The sequence below is a fragment of the Leuresthes tenuis genome, unplaced genomic scaffold (genome assembly GCF_036924035.1).
Source record: "Leuresthes tenuis unplaced genomic scaffold, fLeuTen1.0.hap1 SCAF_8, whole genome shotgun sequence".
NCBI classification, from domain to species: domain Eukaryota; kingdom Metazoa; phylum Chordata; class Actinopteri; order Atheriniformes; family Atherinopsidae; genus Leuresthes; species Leuresthes tenuis.
Genome location: NW_027325362.1, coordinates 8,961,719 through 8,975,245, shown reverse-complemented (window position 1 = coordinate 8,975,245; position 13,527 = coordinate 8,961,719). Strand labels below are relative to the sequence as shown.

Sequence of the window (13,527 nt, the reverse complement as noted above, 5' to 3'; positions counted from 1 at the left end):
TTTCAATCCCCACTTCTTCCAATCCCTCCCTCTTCCTCCAAATCTCTCCCGCTCCTCCTCGGTCTTTTCCCCTGCCTCTTCATCCTCTAGCTGTCCCAGGCAAAGGCATTATGTTCTTACCCAACCAGCCAAAGGGACAAATTAAAATGTGTAGCACTCGCTCTCTCTCAGTCTGTCTAATCTTCTTAGAGACTAAGGCCTGGTGCAAGTGCTCCATCTTTTTTGCCTCCGATTCCTTTTTACTTGGAAAAGTCTTGAGGGCTCAAAGCTGCACAACTACTCACAGACACACACTCGCACAAATGTGTTTGGGCTTTTAGATCCGTCAAGACAAATCTCCCTAATCTGGGCCAAAAAAACAAAATCCTGACAAATAAGAAGGCACATAACTCACGCATGCACACGTAGATCAAAAGAATTCACAGCAGAAACAAGTAAAGAAAAAAAATGAAAAGCACAAAAATCACATTTCAGGGAAAGATAATAAAAAAATGTCAAGCGGGTCAGATTATCAGAACAATCCTCAAAAACACACACACGCAGCAGGGTATTACAGTCCAGCCCGCTGTCTTTTTTGACCTTTAGGTGCAAAAACATCTGTACAGGTTTCTCTCTCATCCTTACATACATGTTCAGAAAAAGAAATAGCTAAAGCTGACCCAGTGTCACCTCCACTTAACAAACCCTCTCCATCTCAATTCCTAATGTTTCAATTCCACTAATCATCTGGCCACTTAGCCCCCCCCCCCCAACGCACACGGCCAAACCCCTCTCCCTAACACAAAAACACATAATGGCTCACCACTCTTTAGCAATACTGCCTAACCTTGACCATCACACACACGCACACACGTGCCTCAATAATAAGCCTGGCCACCTGACAATCCCCTACCTAACGATGACCATTTAGCTCAAAATTGGCCACCTTTCTCTATCATTACATTTAATTAGCTGTGATTAATCAGCTGCCAATTATACCAAACAGAGCCTAAAGAGAGACACCACTCTGGACCGCCACTTGACGCTCTCGCAGGGAAAAAAGTATTTGTGCGTCTGAGTGAGAGTGTAAGTATGCATATTTAAGCAATGAGAGATTCTATTGTAGTCATCGGCGCACAACTTCCATCAGGCTGTACGTATGATAACAGAGAGTTCAGAAGTGAACTTTCTATTAAGAGACTTTTCTAAAAATCTACGCGGGTTAAGTGAGAAGCAGCTTTTGAAAAAGTTTTTTTTTTTTGGTCTGATGACACCCCAAAAGAGGAAAACTCTCAAAACTGAAAACTAAGGGAAGTTCACGTAAATCTTTTGTTTATACATGATAGCTGCATCACTGAATAATAGATTTGAAAAGCGTGGTGAACACTGCGGAACTTTTCACTTCCCCTCTGTTAAAGGAAGCCTTTTTAGCACATTTCACCTCATTATTTGGATTTCATGGTTCACAAATGTACAACCTCAGGCAAAAAGCTCTGAAAACCGTATGTATAAGATTTTCTTTAGCATTTAGCAGCCCAGGAGGCAGATATTTCTCAATGGAGCTTAAAACAGGAAGTATGTGGGAGTTGTTGTTCTAAAAAGCTTTCTTTAGTACCTTGACCGGATCAGCAGTCTATTTACACGGCATCGACAATCTCACACATTACTGGCATGTAGATGACCGTTATAAGTAGGATAACAGCCATACAATCTAGCAGGAAGGGAATGAGAGCCACAATAACAACATGTTGATAATATTTAAGAGGTTCTGAATCCTCATGAGGGACAAATCCCCCTTTAAGTGCACAACAGAACAGGAGACGGAGTAATGTCAGAGCAAGGGAGTTCAGATATTCCTTCTCGTGTTTTGTTCTCATCCTGATCAGACAACATAATGGCCTCATCTTCCCTCCTCCGATGTCGGGCTCATTCCTCTTTTCATCTGTTCATCAGCCTCTCTCAGTGCTGCTGATTCTGGTTTTATCCATGTGAAAATCGCTTCTTAACTGCCCGCATCTGCCCGCTCTGCTTCTCCCTTTTCTCTCTAATCTACAGAGCTTATAGCAGGACTTATATTGACAAAGATATAAATAAATATTCATGAAATATTCAGGTCAGATGATATACAATAACAAAATTGTTGGTAATTCCATCCCGCGTGTCCTCCACAAGCCTCAGACTAAGGCTGATGGCAGTCGTGCAAATGGCAGAGCTTTTCCCCCCCATCAGGTGGATTCAAAAAGAACAAGAAAGTCATTTCTATAGCAAGTTTTAGTCAAACCAAAAAAACCTTCAAATAAAGAATCATGAAGAGGGTCCTGAATGGAAGCAACATACTCTGTTCAAGCCTTGAGGAGAGAAAATAAGAATCCTCCTTCACATCCTGGGAACATTAATACTTATGATTTAAGATCATTTCTCAGTCATCCTTTTACTTTGTATCTTATCTTTATTTGTAAAACTTGCTCTCAAACCAAAAAGGGAAAAATATAATGTACTTTCATAAGAGCATGTAGTTTATTATGTGAAACATCTTACTATAGTTCACATCTGACCAAGCCTTCAGTCACAATAACATTTGGTACTTTACATTCTTTCACGCAGGCAGTATATCCCCAGCAGACCAGATTTCTGGATCCAATGAAACAACAATCTGGTGCTCCTTTCTGGATGCATGTGCATGTGAGCTTACCTCCATGATCTTTCGAGCTTCACGGTAACGGCCTGTCTGCAGGAACGCGAAGAACAGATCATACAGCATAGTCATCTCTCCCCTCTCCTGACTAACAAAGTCCATAGCTGAGGAGAAACAGAGCAGAGAGGTCATGAATGAAAATGCCTGCAAAGTAATCAAACATACCACACACTTCATCCTTTCCCTCAGATTCCATTATGTGGCATAATGTCCCAAGCACAAAGCAGCCGTATCAAGTCTGCTCCCAAACAAACACACACGAGTCCCGAATGAAAGCCTAAGCTCTCCTGGTAAACTTGCTAAAGCGCTCTGCTCAGCGTTATGGACTATTTCTGTCCAGCAGCTTCAGGACAGGTACCACACACACACACACACACACACAGCAAACTTTCAGTTGTCCAAATGGACCTGCATATTCAGCAAAGCCAAGGACAAAAAAGAAATCCCTCTCCCTTTACCTCCTCTGTCTTGAAGACAGAACAGTGTGGTGCTTTTTGGACTTAAACCTCTCAGAAATTAACTCAGTCTAACTGAAACATGTGCAGGTTGGCAGGTGAGTCTCTGGCCAGCTGGACTACATTTATTTTCAATGCAAAAACCTTGGTTCAATCTAAGGTTGAAGACATTTTCTTTCTGTCCTCCTCTTATCCAAAAGTAGCTCAGAGGTTGCGATGGCCTCCCGAGTTTCACAAAACACTTCAAAAACCATCATTTTAGTTTTGCGATGATGCTTGAACTCAAACCAAAGTTCAAGCAGTGAGTAGAGATCCTTTTATGCGTTTTTGGATTACTGAGGGCCAGTTTTCTCCAGTTTCAGTTCATTTCTTTATGTGGAAAGGTTAGTTATCAGACTGTCCAACAACATTATGGGTGCACAGGAGCAGGCTGATGTGCAGCAGGCTGATGTGCAGCAGGCTGATGTGCAGCAGGCTGATGTGCAGCAGGCTGATGTGCAGCAGGCTGATGTGCAGCAGGCTGATGTGCAGCACTCAGCATTCCTCAGTCAGGTTGAGCGTGATTCAGCGCTCATGTCAGAAGTTCTTCCTCACTCACTTTAAACAATGAAGTGGGAGAAAGAATAAATTGCATGTTTGGAGAGTTGCTGGTTGGTACTGGTTAATATGCCTGAAAATCTGAAACTTACTTTGTTTTTGAAGGGGTGGCGACTAACTGGGGCTTTGTCACCTTTTGGGATGTGTGGGGATGACAGGGGAGCGAAGGAGGTGAAGAGGTGCTCCACTGCACGGCTTCAGCCTTCACGCACTCAGAGCCACTTGTCCCTGCGGCGCATTGAACTTGACCTTTTAACAGCACCGCTGTCGAGATGCAGGCAGACTGCTCTAAATGTGACTGGCTGACGTGCTTCAATGCGACCCTGGTCGTAACGCTTTTGACCCTCTGGTACTTTTATGCACTCTTGGAATTGCTGGCACTTGTTACGTGTTCATTTAATGCAAACACTGAAAGGGCATTTGAGCACACACTCAGAAAGGAATGATAAAAGGTTAGAGCCAATCAGGAGAAACAAAGTTGGATCGGGCTAAATTAGAGAGAAGAACAAAGCTGTTAGAATTAGTGACAGAGGACACTGCCATTAATGAGGCTCTTTGGATGTCACAAGCTGTAACAGAGTGAAATAATTGTCTATTAAAGAAAAACAAACATGAACTTGAGAGTTCTTGTTGCATGAAAGCCATGATCTTGAACCTCCAACTTCTGTTTCTCCATCTCATAAAAAATACATATAAATTTGTTTGTTTATGGGAAACAAACAATTTTTGGAAATAATAATTCCACGGAGAAGAATTTGGTGAAGAAACCTGGTTTAAGAGCACATTTAAGGTTCCAAATTCTGTTTGGTGGGAGAGGAAGGGGTCTGGCACTGTGACTACACAATGTTGAAAAGAAGATTATCTTCAACATATTTAAAACCCTTTTTACACTGGTCAAAAAAGTGACTATAAACTGTAAATGTATCAGATATCATTTGCATGATAAGTGCGTTTAGTCTATGAGAAGTGAGTTATCTGTTAAAAATGGGTAAGTTGTAAATCCACAGGAGAAATCCAAAATGTTTGGCTTCTGTAACGCTTTTTGTGTGTGTTTGTGTCAGTGAACTGCTGATCATGAAACTGTTCATTAGTGTTCTGTTGACGTAATGATTGTTAGATTGATCTGAAAACTGAATAGCGAGCCTAAAGTCTAACCTTTTTGCAGTAAATCGGTGTCTCCCATCTCCACCAGGGCAACAATGATGTCATGGATGCGCGGCAGTTGGTTGTAGAGCTTCTGACACTCCAGTGCTGCTTCGAGAGCTCCGGGCACGTCCTTGCTGCAGATATGCCGTCAAACACACAAACAGAAAGAAAAGGAAAGAAATCACTGTTAGATGCCGGTCCGTCAGTCACGTACAGGATTGTGTCAGCGGAGAATAAAGAGTGTATCATAGGTTGTTAACCTTGTGACCTCCAATTCAAGCACCATGACCCACCTCGACAATACGGGCCTTTGAATTCATGACAGCACATCTGTGTCTGATGACGCCTTTTGGCCCCAATACATCATTCTCATACAACCAGGCACACTCTCACATACCTGGCTGTGAGGGGCTAATGACTCAGTGGACAGGCTTTTAGAGGCAAAGCAATACAGCGGATAAAAGGGCTCACCTGATCTTTACCCTCTCTGCTCAGTCTTTTCATCTCTTTTGTCCACTTCAAACCTCTTTAACCTTCCCTCATTTCCTCGTCTCTCATTTCCCTTTTCTCCAGATCTCCCCACTTCTTTCCTTACTTCTCTTTCCCTCCTCACCATCTTCTTTTTGATTCCATGCTGTCAGCTCTTCCTACCCTCCGATGACCTCGCCGGCCAGCTGAGCAATTTCACACAAAGTTGGCAACAACATTAGAGACCCCCCCCCCCAGACACACGCACACAATTGACGCCCTTCTTCTCATGTCAACCTATTAGTACAGTATATCTTCCATCCAACAAACAAGAGCATGCTGAGGAAGGATTTTGGGCCTGATGGAGTGATAACAAGTGAAGAAGAGAGATGGATAGAGGAAACAAGTGAGTGAGCATGAGAGACCACTTCAATCCCCGCTATTGTGACAGTGCTGTCATCAATCTGTTGATTGGGTAATTACCATGTCAATCACACAGAGGTCAAAGCAGATAGAGCACCCATGGGGGAGGCAGTGGGATGAGTGGGTGAGTGAGAACAGCACAGATACAGTGTTAGAGACTGAGTGTACAGGTATAATCCCTTAAGTGTTTTCTCCTCTAAACAATTAGACAAGTGGATATATAAATAAATAAATAAAAATATTCCCACAATGACCAGCTACTCGGAAAATAAAAAACATTTGACATTGGCTTTGGCGAGGCGGGAGCAGAAGAGAGTGATGGAGGGAGGAGGAACAAAGTGATTAGGGCTGGGAGGCAAAGAGGTCCCCTAATTGAAATGAAGAGGGACAACATTATTCAGCAGCGCCAGTCAAGAGGCTGTTCAACTGCACAACAGTCTGATTGAACAACACAGAAGAGACACTAAGAGATTTTTGAAAATGAGAGAAAGAGCGCAGAGACTGAATGAGACCAGGGAAGGTGACGTTGGTGTGCAGTTTACTCAAAGTCAAAGCCAAAAAAAGCACAACGCTATTTATGGTTGAAGTAGTTACTAATATAAGATGCATTAGGTTAATTCCTGCAGTGTGCTGCACATGAAGTCATTTCGTGTCCACCATATTCTTCTCTCCATCAAACACATACTTCTAATCTCTTCTTCCTAATGAAACATCTTTGGAAAAAAAAAGAAAAATTCTCGAGGTTAAAAAAAAAAAGGGCCTAGTGTTGCAATTACATCCCGTCTCTCCGCCTGCTGATCCACCCCCTAAAAAGAGCTAAAGATGTCGAAAGATGGATAATTTCCCCTAGGTACAATTTAACTGTCACTTTGCGTTGCCATTTACTGCAGCGCACAGCCCTGTTAATGTCCCCAACTTTGCATGTCAGCCACTTTCCAGCCAATTAAGCCCTGAAAAAATAACGAGCGCTTTGCTCGATGGAAACCTGAAGGATTAGACAAGAAAGCTCATTTTGACTCACGCCCCCCATTTTTTCCCCTCTCTGTCCCACTCTTTTGTTCAGGCGAGATGGGCAGGCCTGTTATCAAGCCACTGTCCTCGTGTGGGGGAGAACAAGGTGTCTGTGTCTCGACACGCAAATGAAACTGTGATCACGACACCACCAGCCCGCTGCTGCATGAGTGTAAGAATGGCACGTCGCTTCACATGATTCACACCCCCAACAGGTGACTGTGAGTAAAAAGGTCTTAAAGTTTAATTCATTCTAAACACTTTGGCCAAACATAACTTTTCAGTTTAATATGCAGGTGAAATCATGTCATGTTATTTCTAAGCCTTACCACTAAAATTTGTTGTAGCCAGTTTATGTTTTAAAACTCTCCATGTTGCACCTCTGGTATAGACTTTTCAAGCGTGTATCTCTTTAACTTTTTGAGTAATTTTGCCAGCAATCCAACTAACAAAAAAAACAACAACTGCATAAGCTCTTTGGTAGAAGTAATTCATCATTAACTAATAAATTCATACCTCAAGGATAAATTTCCAAAAATATCTCCACTCATTTTCACTTCCTTGAACCAAATCAGAATATATTCTTCGTCAAATTAATATCTTTATTATGTTCCGTAATAATGTATCAAGATCTTACATAAAGGAGAAAAATGGCTTTGACTGGCAAACTGGCAGGATTATTTCATGTTGCGTAAAGGTCTTTCTGAAGAGAAGGCGTTTGAGAGCTAATTGTTTTTTATCCTTTCCACAGTCTTTAATAATACACTTCGTGGGTAATAAGTGACTTCATTTCTAAAGAAGGCATTTGTGCTTCGTGAATTCACGGGGACAGTTTTTAAACGTCTAAGCTCAGCTGTAAATACTGATGAAACATTCACATTCAGCTGAGATTTCACCAGGAAATCCCAGCAAGTGGGACTTGAACTGAGACGCTGACTAACGCCTCATATCAACGTGGGGAACCAGAGCTGTGTGACTGTGGCTTAGTTGAACTTGTTATTCCTAAATCCTAACACATTTTTCATATTTATTTATTCAGCAGCCCCCTTGTACAATGTTAGGAGGCATCTTGCAAAGTTCTATAATAATAATAATAATAATAATTCATATGTCACATTAAAATGTCTTTGTGTTGATCACGTTTCATCTTCCAGTGAAATTTCTTCATATCGACATGGTTTCTCTTTCAGCTCATGACTGAAGAAAGTGACTCATTCTCAACCTCACCTCTACGTTTGTGCGCTCTCTGGTTTTATCATGATTTACAGACTTCAATTCTAGCCGTTTGTGTGATATGTAAACGAGATAATAACAATAATAATAACTCACCTGCTTAGGCTAAAGTGGTCTTAATCTAGTCGAGCTATTCGGGGTTAAATGACAACATTGAAATCACATTTAGTGCTCACTCAGGAGCTACGAGAACTTTTCAAACAATCTTTAAGAAACTCTGACATGAGCCAGGAGGGTTGAGTTGGTAACAACTTACATTAATTATCGGTTTGGCTCCCTGTGCCAACTGCTCAGAAAATCATACAGACCTTTTCTCCTTAATGCTCTATTTTCCAACTTTGTTCATTTGCCAGAGAAAGCTTGGAGGGTATAATGTATGACTGGAACTTAAGACAATGAGCTAGAAGAGGTAGTGGGGGATATTTCTTTGTGTGTTCATCATAATTGAGAGTAACATCTTTAACACAATCACTGTTCACACATATTGATAACCGTAGCTTTGAGAGTACAAGCTGAAAACATCAGGAAGAGTTAATTGTGCCTTTCAACATATTCTTCTGCATTGTTCATCCATCTTTTCATCTAACTCTAATCTAATTCATTTCGATTTTTCAAATCACACCGTTTCATTCATCTAACCAGGATTTTCATTTAATCTTTCAGGAGTGAATGAGGCATTTTCCTTTGAGCCACTCATCTCCTTTGAGTTCTGTGGCCGCCTCCTCATATTCCATCATCGCGCTGCTGCCTTATCACACATGTCCTGCCAGCTCTTCATTTTGTTGGACTCATTAGCATTTACTGTCGCTAATCACTTCCTCAAGGATGGCAATCTGAGCTAGCTGCCAGCTAGCTCGATGGCAGGTTAGCACACACAATACAGAGCGGACGGGCATGAAGGCTAACGGGGCGGCGCATATGATGGGCTGTCAAGGGCTAATCTGGTGGAGAAGTGTTCATTAAGTCATTAGCGCTGACGCAGCGATGAGATGGGTGCAGGCGGGAGTGATGCCTGCTTTGTCCTCTTTTATCGCTTCCCTCCATCCCCCCCAACTATCTGTTTGTCCGCTGACTGATGGAATGAGGAGGTGGAGACGAATGGATGAAGATAAAAAGAGAAAAGAGCAAGGAGACAGATTCCGCTGGAGAGGAAAAAGTCAAGTGTTGTCGTGATTAGACCTGCCCTGAAGCTTAGTCTGAACTGCTGCTGGAACTACAAACAGATGCTGCTTAACATCCCTGAAGGTCTCACACTTCCAATGTACCTTCTGAAGAGGAAAATATAAAAAAAATGATCCATTTATAACAAGGATTTCGCAATTAAACAAAGAGCACAACAGGCTTTTATAAGAGACCTAAAGATCATGACAAAAAGGCACAGACTGCTGATTAGCTGCAGCATCTTGATGAGGATGAGCTCCGTCTTCTAAAAAGGGGTACAGTTGTTGTAAGAATGTGAGACTTCTTGACAGAGAGCTTCAATTCATTTTAAGAGCTCCCATCGGTTAGCCAAGGCAGATGAAATTTGGTCAAATGAAAGTTTAAAAGCGGAAACATCACAACTTAAAGAGCTGCCTTTCATTGTTTAAAAGAGGCAAACAACAAACAAGTTTTATCTGCACAATAGTCTTATTGACCAAGCATTGCCTGGTAAAAATACACAATAATACCACCAACAAACATGCGAGAGATGATGTCAGAAAACCAGCAGCTAACTTGTTCTCATGTGTTCATTAGTATGTGCTCACTGCAATGTCAGTTGGAGGAAGTACAATTGGCACTTGATTTGTGAGCAGGGCTGCTGAAAGCTGCTGTGTGCGTTTGTGTTTTGGCTGCTGTTGATGACCCAGGAGTAAATTAGCCTGCTAATCTCACAGAAGCAGTGATTAACGAGTGAACCTGGAAACTCTGTGCCAGAGACCAGACTTAAAGCAACACAAACAACGGCAGGGGAGCGCGTGTGTGCAAGCATCGTTTGCAAAGATCTACCTCTTGAGCAGCACGTACAGGGTGCCTGGGTGTGTGATGATGGGCCTCTAACAGCCCACACCGTGTCTATGGTAAATCCAGCAATTAGTGCTCTGTACATAATTAATATGCTAATGAGCTGATCTAGTTAAAAGCTCCTCTGACAAGAGGAAGACACACACGTAAACTGAATAACATACACATGCTGAATAGAGTTTAAAGGTGGGGCAACACCCATGACCTCACGGCGTATGTTTGCTAACGTTCATTTGCATAGATGCATTATGGGAAGAAGCATCAGTGGCCGTCTCTCAGCACTCATACACACACACACTTTTAAAGGATTGCAGTGGGTGTTTCAGGAGATCAGGGGTGGGGGCTCATGGGAGAGGTTGCAGCTGGCGCATCCTCAAACAAACAAAACCTGCTTGTAGCGCACAAACACGCACACACAGTAACATAAATTAGCAATTTCCACATCCTCTCTCTGTCTGAATCGCTGACCCAGAATATAACCTCAGCTATGATCATTGGGAGGGATGAGTGACTCATTGACACACACACACACACACACACACACACACACACACACACACACACACACCTGGCAACAAGCTTTGGCAGATGAGGACAGAAATCTGAAAACAAAAGTGAGCTGTTTGGCTGCTTAGTGGAGAACTTGAGCCATAAAAATTAAACATAGCGCAACAAAAATACATGTTTGAACATTAGATCCGGCCAACAGAATTTTTTTAATGATCCAAGTTTTGTGATCTCTGACACAGCTGCCGGTTTTGTTTTTGTTTTACCTTTCCAGGTATGCAGTAACCACAGGTGAGCAGAGATTGGCGGTGGGCTTGGCCAGTCCCAGGGTGAAGATGGTGTCCTGCAGCCGTCGGACAGCAGCGACGCCACCGGTGGCAGCTACAGTGTTGAGCATGTGAAAGACAGAGGTGACTTGTAGGTCGATCAGCGCCACGTCCTTCTCCTTCATCTCCTTGAGGATGTCCACTGCCTCTGTTACAGAGGGAAAGACAGAGATAAGTGTGTGATGCTTGTGTGAGGAGAGCGGACGACTTGAAAGCTGTGATTTAAAGGTAAAGAAAAATGACAAATACAATTAACAAAAGAGAGTGAAAGAGAGATAGATGAGAGAGATGAAGCGAGATAGAAAGCAAGAGGTGGGCAGAGCTTGGCTGGGAGAAGAGAAGGGTGTGCGAATACGATAAAAGGCCCCTTTAGCTAATTCCATGTGGGGAAAACAAACCCATATTAAAACAGCATTTTGCACCCAGCGGGGATGCAAATCCAACCCCGTATAATGCCAACTCTATGTTAATTGCTACTTGCGGTTTTCTAAACGAGACTACAATTACCGGACCCCTACAATGGAGGCCAGCTTTTTGCTGTGGCCACGTGGAAAGCACTTGGGGGGCTAAATTATAGGTATGTGGCAACAAGGGCCCGTCGTGCCCCCAGCAAGACCTCAGTAAGCGGGCTGAGGGGTGGATCGGCTTGGTCAAGTCCAGCCGGTAATGGAGGGCTTTTTACTGGGCCAAGCGCCCATCTGGCCAACACTAAGGGCTAAATGGTGAAAAGGGAGTGTAGTATGTGTGCGTTTATGTTCAGCATCAGCATAAAGTAATTAAGATGTGCTTACTGTCTATTTAGACAGCAGCTAATGGGTTGTCAGTGATATATCCGCTATCCACCACAGATACTAATCTTTACAGCATGACCAGGATGATGGAGAGCTGCAGAGACACTTAATATATTTGAATAATTTACATTAAGCCTCCAATTACCAGTTAATATTTGCATCTTGCTAAACATTAACTCTACAAAAAAATCCTTGTCTTTCTCACTGGTGTAAATTTAAGCAAAACCGACATAAAAATGAAAGAGAAAAACACCTTTAAGCGAAAAAATGTGGGTGTAATGATCACTGCACCTACATAGCTGTTAACACAACAAAACCCCTCAGACAAGAGTGTCACTCTATGCTGGGAACCCACATTCAGAAATACTTGGGGGCTGAGAAACAGGGCCACTGGTGAGTGCTTTGGCATCCTAATTTTAGTCTGTCTCTCCATCAGTCCACCTCCCTGTGCCAGTTGTTATGGCAATGGGAACCAAAAGCTGTCACAGATTTAATGGGACAGGGGAAAACAGAGAGGGAAGGGTGGATAAAGGGTGACTAGCACCGAAGGAGACCCAGCAAAAAAGGAAGGAGGTTAAAAACACGACAATAAGAGAGGGATGAACCTTGTCCGAGGGGTTAAGGTTTATTAGCTGAATGACGGTTTAATGCCAGCCATGAAGAATGGAAAAGGACAAATCTTGATGTTACTGGGTTTCCACCATTAGCCTGCTGTTGGATTGTACTTTCTTCATAATGAAAACATCTCAAAGGAGAGACTTCCAGCTCCCTTTCTTCCTCAGCCCAGAGGATGCTATAAATCAGCTGAAAAAGAATGCTTCCAGTGGCCTGCTCTGTAACATGTGTGAGAGTCAAGAAAAGATCTTATGCTGATATGGGGCTCTCCCAGAAAACGAAATCAAGTAGTCAATCTCATCAGAAAAGCTTTAAGAATTAAGAATTACCACTAAAAGTGGTATAATTAAGCTACAGCTTCTTAAACGAGCCATCTGAATCCTGTGGTTAACACTTATTTGTGAGATATAAAGAAATAAAAACAAAGACAGTGTCTTCTCAATATTAGATTCAATTATTTTGCTGATCAGTTGGGCCTTCATTGTGCTACTTTATGTTAATGCCATTTTGTTTGATTTAGAGCACTTTTCAAATCAAACAAGTCTAGTGTTTCCTAAAGACCAGCTCTTTATGTGCCATCAATAAGAGAATAAACTTATTGGCCTTTTATCACAAGTACAACGTTTAACTTGTAACCAGCTACTTGGCACTAAATCTAAGCACAAGCTTAGGCTTATGGGTATTTCAGCAGTTTTAATACATTTAGTCACTGATGAGCCCATTTAAGGGAGAGGAGAGGTTGGCCTTATGAATCTGTCATGGCAGGGTAAGCAGGTAACATGAAACTTCAGACAAGCACATTGTTTTGTTGCAATCAGATTAACAGAAAGGAATGCATGAGTGAAAGGTGCTTACGATGGTATGTATGTATGTATGGGATGAAAAGTCATGAGAAGGACATTAATGCACCGCATTTCATAGAAATCCAGCTATGCGAGATATTGTGCTCAAAATCACAAATGTCAACCTCATGTTAACACACACAAAAACAGTGAAGGGGTCACCGCATTCATCAGGATTGTCTGGGTGCTACAGGTGTCTGAAAATATTTTGTGATAAAAAAAATTGCTGCAACAACACCACCGCTTTTTTAGATCGAATCACCGTCTAAACCAAGAATTTGTGGGGAAAACAAGCTGCTCGCAGATTTGCCATCAGCATAAACAATACATCTATAATAATCTGATCTGCTATCAAATCTGCACTGCTATTCATTTCAGATGCAACATATTCTCCCTCTCAGACTCCATCTCTCTTCTCTTCTAGCCTCCCTCTGT

At 42.3% G+C, this 13,527-nt stretch overlaps 1 protein-coding gene across 1 annotated transcript in view; it reads right to left on the bottom strand.

Annotated features, from left to right (window-relative positions):
* The window catches only part of lrpprc (leucine-rich pentatricopeptide repeat containing), a 59,242-nt gene that overhangs the window by 21,584 nt on the left and 24,131 nt on the right, over positions 1-13,527 (bottom strand). Inside the window, exons 23-25 of the mRNA XM_072390703.1 lie at positions 10,785-10,992; positions 4,882-5,006; positions 2,672-2,778 (exon numbers count right to left, since the gene is read on the bottom strand). Coding sequence (XP_072246804.1) covers positions 2,672-2,778; positions 4,882-5,006; positions 10,785-10,992 — 440 coding nt within the window. The remainder of the gene's footprint in view (positions 1-2,671; positions 2,779-4,881; positions 5,007-10,784; positions 10,993-13,527) is intronic.